The 9,762-nt window shown below is 39.6% G+C and overlaps 1 protein-coding gene across 1 annotated transcript; it reads left to right on the top strand.

Moving 5' to 3' along the window:
- The first annotated feature begins 5,203 nt into the window (after nt 1-5,203).
- Nucleotides 5,204-9,537, top strand: LOC101474523 (claudin-34). Its single transcript, XM_004563301.4, has 2 exons — nt 5,204-6,442; nt 8,063-9,537. The coding sequence occupies exon 2, from the start codon at nt 8,266-8,268 to the stop codon at nt 8,965-8,967; it is 702 nt and encodes a 233-aa protein (XP_004563358.1). The 5' UTR covers nt 5,204-6,442; nt 8,063-8,265; the 3' UTR covers nt 8,968-9,537.
- The last annotated feature ends 225 nt before the right edge of the window (nt 9,538-9,762 follow it).

Here is a 9,762-nt window from a genome sequence, read left to right as displayed (position 1 = left end):
TCTCAACAAGCCTTAAGTAAGCCAGACAATTTTGGTTATGAATTACTAGGAGTTTGGACACTAAGTATTTTATAATGTTCAATATAGCAGAAATAAAAGGTCTGCTTACCTTGTTTTTGTGTGCACACAGCTTTTGTCCAAACTCCGTTCACTCAGACCACGGCCGATGTCCTCCCATCCGTTCCAGTTGACCTGGAGCGGATCCTGTTCGTGACGCCAATTGAAGGATATAAAAAAAACAACAACAGCAATAGAATAATATTAAACACAAAGTGAACCCGTCTTCCTTCATTAAATAGGTTCTTTTAGATGTTAAGGAGGAATTGACTTAACCAGGCTGGCGGAGAATGAAGACAACCGGACACCTGCGGCAGATGGGGAATCAGTGAACTTTTATTGAGACAGAGACAACCTCTCAACACAGCTCACATCAGGAGATTCCTAATATTTGCTGTGAGGATGGGTATATATTCTCTAAAACTTACAGGAGGGGGTTGTGAGGAAAGTGCTGCATTAGCAGAAAAACAACTCCATAAAAGGAAAGCGGCCTTGGGTGTTCTAGTCTCTTCGCTTGCAGATATCTTGCACCTGCAGGATGAGGCGATCGCTTCTTATCGCTCTCAAGGCCAAAGTCGTGAGCACATTTTTATTACACAGTTGCACAGTAACTTTAAAGCTGAACAATATTTAAAGCTGAATAATGTTTGATCGGATTATATTTTCTTCACTACAGAGAGGAAGAGGAGTGCAATCAATAACTGGGCCCAAGTTACAGAGACATGGTTGCAGAATTTAACATGAATTTGTATGATTTCAGTTTTTCCCCAGCCCTCCCTTTTTTTCTGTCTTTATATTAAGCCCACACTTCTTTATATTAAAATAGGAGCCCCAGTGGCCCACAAAATGGTGACCGCAAGCATGTCTTCTTCTGATTGTCATTGGTGTCAGTAGACTGTCCTCTTAATAGACAGGCTTTGTGACCCAGAGTGAAATACTGATATCGTGGAATATTTTTATCAAGCTGCACAGAAAACTTTGCGGCTTCATGTGAATAGGTCTTTGGTGATTGATCTGATTGGTTGCCATGTGTGTCACGTTTCATTCAAAAAGACTTGAAAACAGTAACTGAATAATTAAGTAAGTGTTTACTTTGGTCACAAAGATCTCTTTACTATTAGCCCCCTATACAACTGGAAGTCTTTTTAAACTAAAGGTATCGCCCCCTGGTGGCCTTTATTTTTTTTAAAAATGCAAGTTTAAGGTACTGCAGTGACGGCTTCCTGTTCCAACTTTTATATACAGTCTATGCAAGGAACTCAAAGTACAGCTTTTTGTGGAAGAGCTGCGCCCCCTGTCTTTTTTGTGGAGTAAAGCAAACCAGCACAAAGTGAACCAACTCTATGATTTTATCACACTATTTAAACACCTATTAGCCAAGGTCAATATATTTATCAAGTAATATCACAGTAAGGGTGAGTTTTAATACATACATATTTCTACACTGAGTGTTAAATGCTGATAGTGCTGCTCGCTGTGTGAAGCCTTTCTAAGCTATGAAACTGAGCCTTTATCTAGACCCTTGTGAAGTTTAATACATAGAACCGCTACCACACGTGAATTATGATATTTTCCTCATTCCCCGTATGAAAGCTGCGTTTCTTTTGCACCTCGTAAAACCAAAGCTCATAAAACCGAATTACGCTGTTACTTTGCTCACCCTGCAGTGTTTCCAGTCCCCTCTAATGTTCTTTTTATTTAACTTGCTGAAAGTGACTGGGTCACGTATGTTTTATGTTTTTAAGGTAATATTTCGTAGTAATTTATTGTAAAGCTTTGTCTGGAAATGTATGTAAAGAAACACATAACTGCTCAGCAAACATTTCAACTTGGATTACCCAGTGAAAATCATTTCTTAAAAAAAAGAAAGAAGGCAAGTTGTTTAATTAAAAAAATTTTTCATGACATAGTTTTCTGTTGTCTAATAAGACTAGAAAGAACATGTTTGAATCCAAAATGGTAAAAAGAGTTACGATCTGTTGAGGAAAATATTCTTCTATTACAAACTGTTGCTGTCCAGATGTTATTTTTACATGTGATGCACGTCTCATTTTAGAGTGAAGCTATTTTATTTATGCCAGAATAAAGGGTGAATTTGATAAAAACTGGACTATCTTCTCATGACACAGTGCTAATGTTCCTCCTGCTTGTTTTCGATACAGCAGTGCGTAAATAGTGACTGATTTTCTGCTCTCCCGAGTAAAAGGACTGAGACACTGCTGGTGTTTCTGTGGAGGCCGATGTAAGAAGTAAGCATGTGAAGATGTGCCTGCGGTAGCCTCATGTACAGCCCACACTTCATGTTTGCTATTTGCAGATGGCCTCCTTAATGCCTCTCTCAAATTTTAATATCAGACAAAGATAACCAGAATAAATGAAAAATGCAGTTTTTAAATGATCATTTCATTTACTGTATTAATAAGGGGAAAAAAGCCTAACCTACTTGTGTGGGAAAAGTAAGTGTGTCATAAACCTAATAACTGGTTGTGCCACATTGGCAGCAAGAACTGCAATCCAGTGTTTGTGATCCCTGTCAATAAACCTTTGACATCACTGCAGAGGAATTTTGGCCCTGTCCTCTTCACTCACATCGGAGGGTTTTCCATCTGAACGGCCTTTTTAACACCATACCAAAGCATCTTAATCTGATTTAAGTCCAGAGTTTGACTCGGTCACTCCAAAAACCTTCATGTCTTGAACTGATGGTCGGACATCCTCCTTCAGAGCAGAATTCATTATTCCATCAGTTACAGCAAGTCGTCCTGAAGCAGCAAAGCAGCCCCATCACACTACCACCACCATGTTTGACTGTTGCTGTGATGATCTTTGTTTGAAACGCTGTTGGTTTTATGTCAGATGTAACAGAACTCAATTGTTCCAGAATCATCAAGATGTTTTTGGTAAATGTGAGACGAGCCTTTGTAATCTTTTTAGTCAGCAGTGGTTTTCTCCTTGAACTCTCCCCCATTTTTGTCCAGTCTCTGTCTTATTGTTGAATGTGTGACACAAGTGAGGCCTGCAGTTCTTTCAATGTTGTTCTGGTTCTTATGTGACCTCCTTGAGTAATTTTGGAAGGTCGGTCACTGCTGGGAAGATTCACCACTGTTCCAAGTCTTCTGCATGTGTGGATAATGTTTCTCACTGTGTTTCACTGGAGACCCAAAACCTTAGAAATGGTTTTGTAACCTGTTCCAGAGTGATAGATGCCACTGACTTTGTTTCTTTAAATTGTGGTCGGTGGGTCAGACAGGTTCTGTTTAAGTGATTTCTAACTTAAGCAGGTTTGACAGTAATCAGGCCTGAGTGTGTTTAGTGAGACTGAACTCAGTTTTGGTTAATCACCATTAAATTCAAGATTTTCCCACAGGGCCAGATTTAAATACATTTTTTTCCCTTAAGAAATGAAAACATCATTTGACAGCTGCATTTTGTGTTTACTCGGGGTACCTTTGTTTAATATTACATTTGTCTGATGATCTGAAACATGTAATTGTGACAAATATGCACAAAAAACAGGAGGAAATCAGAAATGAGGAATGGGAAACTTTTTCACAGCACAGCATGTTAAGAATGGTTGTTCAGCCTTTCCTATGTAAAGATCTGAACACTCATCACATATGTGCACAAATATGAACATAATCATTAAATGTAAGCACTTAGAAGATCAATGGGCATGAAAATAGGGAAAAATGTAAATTAAAATAACTGGATTTAACTATTACTGTAGCAATCAATTGACAATTACACCTTGTACTTAAACATACCTTAAACTGAACTTGTTTGGTGGCACTAGAGGAAAGGCATGTTTTATCATCGGCTGTGTGCATGAGTAATGATGTCTGCACACTCCTGCGTACAGGAAAAAAACAAGTGACTCACTTAAAGCAGCATTTTGGGCTCCTGTTACAGGTTTTAAAGCAGCATCTGATAGCTGTGTCAGATTACCTGTGAATAAAAAGATTAGTAAGGCACCGATAATATTTAAATAACAAAGATATTTGGTTTTGACCTTTGAAACAGTCACATGTTGTTTCTGTTTGTTTTGGTTGGGCTGAGGTAAAGCAGAGGTGAAGAGAAGTTTGTCATTCAGAAACCATAACCAGGCAAAAAAAGAAGGTGTCTTTATCTGTTGTTTACTCAGTGTTTCAAATATTATATATTATCCATTTTTTATAACTTTGCACCGTGACGTTTCACAGTCACTCCTGTCTTTTATTGTCTCTAAGGGATCAGAGCTTTTTTCTCCTTCCCAGAACCCTTCACCTTAGTTCACTTTTATTTATAGCACATTGCACAAGCTTCATATTGTAAGGTACATATGAGAAAGAAACCTCAATAATCAGCAGCACCTGGTGACAGCAGGGAGTAAGAACTCCTTTTTAACAGAACAGAAGCAGTCACAGGGAGGGACGGCCATCTGAGAGATCACCAACAAAAAACAAAGCACTCAGGAGAGAGTCGGCTAGAGTTAACGACCTGCAGTAAAGGAGTGGAGGAAAATATCTCAGTGCATCATGGGAAGTCAGCCTGAGTGTAAGACAGCACAGCCAGGGGATGGTTCAAGGTCAGTAATGTTGCTGTGAATGAGTCACTGCTATAGCCAAGCCCAGAGATTCGACTTTACTGTAAGTCCTCCCTGCTGTTGCTCTGATCTCTCTCTTCTTATTGGGAAAGAGATAAGAAAGAGAAAGGCTCTGGATTAAACCTCCCCTCCAGTAAACAGAAAAAATCATCGTCTTCATCACGTTTCCGTGTCATTAAAATATATTTAAAGGGAAGAGAAGAGAATAATAATGTTCAAGTGTTATGCTTAGGAGATACAGTAATGCGCAAAATTCTTGAACCATCCCTCATTTCTTTATATGTTGCAAGGAAAATGGGAAATAAGTGCAGGATTTATTGAAATGTGCAAACATACATGTAAATACAGTATATGGGTAAAAAAAAAAAGTTTGTACAATTCTACTGAGCTTGAAAGTCAATATTTGGTATGCTGACCTTTATTTTTCAGCAAAGTCTGAGCTTCAAAGCTCTTCTTTGGATGTTTCTGCTTTTTGTTCTGTTCTCTGTCAACATGATCCCACACTGCTTCAATGATGTTGAGGTCCGGGCTCTGGGGAGGCCAATCCAAGTCTCTTGATGTGTGTGAGTAGAGGACACCTAAATGCAGACTGAAATTACTGGTAGGTCAAATGAAAAACTTTAAGCATACCTTTGATAAACAACCGAGGAAACAGTCCAAAAGAAAAACATGTATGAAAAAGTGGCAAAATCCAAGGAGTCAAGAAAAACCACAAGAGTGGGAACCAGATACAAAAATAGCTAAGAATATCATGGGGAGGAAAACCAAACGTGCTGACAAAGAATAAGTTCAAACTGAAGCTAACATGAAGTAACTATCAAAATAAAGAAATTTCCCACTCGTGGGACTAATAAAGGTATCTTATCTTATCTTATCTTATCTTATCTTACAAAGCAGGAAGTGAGAAGAGAGAGTAAAACGGGGAAATGCAGATACAAATGAACTTAATACAAAGAAAGTGACACAAGAGAATGGAAACTACATGAAAATATAATCACAACTATAAGCAGGAAGCAAAAAACAAAACAAAAACAAAAAAATAACCCCAAAACATAAAGCAAATAACAACATAAACTTGGAATCAACAGAAAATATTAAAGTCTATAATTTAAAAACACTAGGCAAATGACAAGAACTGTGACACATTGTCATGCTGGAAAATGAAGCTGTGACCAATCAGATTCTGTCCAGATGGTTTTTCATGGTGGGTCAAATTCTAATGGGACTTTTCTGAGTCATAATTCATCCGTTTTGGAAAAGATCTCCAACACCACTGACTGAAATGCAGCTCAAACCATGACAGAGCCTCCACCTTGTTTTACAGATGGCTGTAGACACTCACTGTTGTGACTCAAGACCTTTGCTGCATATTTAAACTTCTAAAAGACTCATTTAGCAAACATTTTTACTCTGAATTGTTCTCATTTAAACAGCTGAACTGAAACACTTCAGCACAAACCTTTATGAATTTCCCTGTATGTATAAATCTGCAAGTCATCCTAAATAAGACAGGACATTTCAAAAATAACAAAAAAGCCCCAACAAAGAGCTGTGAAGTGATCTGAAAGGACATAAAGACTAAAACGACTTGACCAGTAACAGCGGCTACATCTAAACTTTTATTCTGTCAATCATTTACAGCTTCGCAATCATGACCAGAAGCTGTATCCAGGTTACCGGTGCACGATGAGGAAGTGCTGCAGGGTACCTGTGAATGAAAAAAGCCTTCCTGTTTGGCAGTTTTAGTCTGGTTTTCTTTCTCTGAAGGCGACTTGGGAGGTGTTCCACGAAAGCACCACTCAGGTACGTAACAAAACCAAGAGAGTTTCTCTTTAAACGCTGCAGTTTTTTAATGGATTTCAATGACCTGATGTCTTCAAAACTTGCTTTCATCACATGCTGTGTATAATAGATATGAGGAACAAGTGTCGGTAACATGAGTGAGGGTAATCTGCAGGGCTGAATGTTCATTTCATCAATACTGAGAGAAAATGGTGTGTGTTTTCTTTCTTTTCCAGCATGTAGAAAGTTCCTTTAGTTTTAGTTTAATATTACAAAAAGCGAGATACACATAATGTCTGTGGTGTTGTATTTAAAGCCTTTAAGCATTATCTAAAACTCGTTTAGTTGTTAGAGGAGAAACAGAAACACAGTTAATTCCTTTAAAAAGTGGAAGCTAAACAAAGAAATTATAGCAGTTTAGTTGGTGTCAGAAACCAGACAGAGATGACATAGGTCATTATGTACATTTAACTGTGTGTTTAGCTTCATTGTCAAATTCATTTATGGAAGTCAAACAACTCTGTGAATAATCATAAAACAGCACCTGGACACTGTAAAGCTGTTTCTCACCATGTATGCTCATAAGACTGCATATTTGCATACGTTAACAGTGGGCTTAAATGGGGCCCAGTGAAATTCAAAGGTACTTATCGGTGTCTGTAGTTTATAAATTAACTAAAGTTACCAAAAGAACAGCTATGATTTTATGTATCTACAGCAGATGGACAGTATCTGAAAGTGACGTCTTTAGAAACAGGAAACAGTCCTAGTGGATCAATGGCTGTCAAGAAGCCATTCTTAGAAAGAGAAGAGAAACAGAAAAGGCTGAGCTATGCCAAATTAAAATTACAATGGCATCTACAAAAAATGGTGGAGGCTCTTTCATGGTTTGAGCTGCATTTCAGTGGTGTTGGAGATCTTGTTCATGACGCGACAATGATCGCAAACACACTGCTAATGCAGTAAAATCATACCTGGATAGACAAAAAACAGAGTGGAGCACCATCAGTCATGGATCGGCCTCCCCAGAGTCCGGACCTCAACATTATTGAAGCAGTGTGGCATCATGTTGACAGAGAACAGAACAAAAGGCAGAAACATCCAAAGAAGAGCTTTGAATGTCCTTCAAGAAGCCTGGAGAACTATTCCTGAAGACGACTTAAAGAAATAGCAAGAAAGCTGCCTAAGAGAGACAGACTGTGCTGAAGAATAAAGGTGGTCACACCAAATAATGACTTTTAAGCTTGTTAGAATTGTACAAACTCTGTTTTTAACTTATATACTGTATTTACAAGCATTCATGGGCACGTTTCGGTAAATCTCTGTGTCCATTTCCCATTTTTCTAACAACATATGTCCAGGCAATTTAACACTTCAGGAAATCTTTCTTAAAATAAAAGTGAAGGATACAAAACTAACAGTCTAATATATTAAGAACTTTGAAGAATTTTCACAGAGATACTAAATAAAAATACCTACAGGCTACTTAAAAAGGAAGTACATATGGTATTTATAGGAAGTATGTCTGCACTGAGATGGTGAAGAGGAAGACAGTCCAATTGAAATGCTGCCCTGTAGTCTTTGTTGATGGTGCTTTGTTGCTGCTCACTAACAGCTGTGTCTGTGTTTCTTTCCTCTCAGAGGGAGCTGCAGGTGCTTGTTTAGGAGGTAACCCAGGAGACGAAGGAGGGAAAAAACTGACAACTTGTGAGACGAGAACAGAACAACAGCAAGACTGTGCTGGAGCACCGAAGAGTAAAACATGACAGAGGTGACATCGCCCACCTTCCACCTGTGTTCGGTCTCCTGTTGACACCTTCAGTAGGATCAGGAAATCCACTGCTATGACCTACCTGGCTCACACAGGCCACGCCCAGTTTGGTGCTCTCGGGCTGGCCTGTTTGGGATGGATGCTCACCGGCGTGGCTCTTGGACTGATCCAGTGGAGGGTGTGGCAGGTATCGGACAGGGCGGTGATCACCTCCGGTGTGGCATGGGTCGGACTCTGGAGGGTCTGCTTCGCCAGCCACACCGTGGTGAGCGAGGGCTTCAAGGTTATGTACTGCAGGTACATCATGCTCACCGATTCCTTCACGCCACCTGAGATTGCTGCAGGTCAGGTCCTCATGCTCCTGTCTCTGCTGGTGGGGGTTTGTGGGAACGCTAGTGGTGTTTACTCCATGAGGATCGTCTACTTTGGGATAGGTAAGAACTCTACGGTCCGCCGCGGCTTCATCCTCACGGGAGTGCTGTGCCTCCTCGCTGCTGCGATATCGCTCGTGCCTCTCCTCTGGAATCTGAGCGCTGTGGTGACCAATCAGACCATCGAGTTCCCGCCCGAGTTTAAACTCCCCCCAGCACCTGAATCTCAGCACGTGGGAGGCGGCATTGGTGTCGGGATGGCAGGATCGGTCCTGATGATTGTCTCTGGGATTATTTTCTGCACATACCGATTACCAAAGAGGCCTTTGAGAGAGCAGGTGCACCAGGAAAATGACACCCGGGGGGAAGATAACCCCACATTTGAGTTTCAGGAACACTTGTGAGGAGTTTGTGTGTGATAAAATGGACAAAAAAAAAAGGTTTTTGCACAGACTTTACACTCGTTTCTTCCTTTTAACTCCTCAAATGTTTACAGTGACTCATCTAGTTTTATAATCTCAAGGAGGATGACTCATCTGCTGACAGCAAACACCCATAACACCCTCACCTTCATATGCCTGAGAAGCAGGAAAATGAAGATAACATGTTTCTTACAAAACAGACAACTCTTTAACTTATGGTTTAAAATTGGAGCCAAAAAATCCCCCTTACAGACAAAAGCTGTTAAGCTACTTTAAAAACCGCATTGATGCGTTAATAACGCTAAATAGCTGAATGTAAATGTTACACAGTGTACTGAATAAATTATTGTGTGCTGAAATTATTTTATTACACTTCCTTTTCAGATTACGTCACATTTTCAATGTTTTATTGCACCTCGACTGAAGTAAATGTGAAAGTGAGAATACTGTGACGGGGGTCTGTGTGTACAGCGATACCTTTAATCTGCAGATTTCTGAAAACAGCTCAATAAATTAAACACAAACATGAGTCACAAGAAAGGCACTAAGTGTCCCATCTGTAAGCTGTGCTGTGGATGAATGTGGTTGTTTTGTCTCAAACGGGAAAATTCCCACCACTGCTCTTCAAAGGTCTAAAACTGTTTGCTATTTAACCCTCTTAATATTTTATTCTTGACTGTAAATACAAATGATTTTTACTGGTTTCCTTCTGCTCAGTCAGTATCTGACCTTTTCTACTTCCCTTCATGCTTTCGTCATGTAAGCTTTTGTTCCTAA

This window comes from Maylandia zebra, linkage group LG23 (genome assembly GCF_041146795.1).
Source record: "Maylandia zebra isolate NMK-2024a linkage group LG23, Mzebra_GT3a, whole genome shotgun sequence".
NCBI lineage: Eukaryota > Metazoa > Chordata > Actinopteri > Cichliformes > Cichlidae > Maylandia > Maylandia zebra.
The sequence above is the reverse complement of the archived record's forward strand: the minus strand, read 5'-3'. Positions and strand labels throughout refer to the sequence as shown.

Coding starts and splice junctions, on each gene's coding strand:
- LOC101474523 (XM_004563301.4), top strand. CDS start 8,266: ATGACCTACCTGGCTCACACAGGCCACGCCCAGTTTGGTGCTCTCGGG.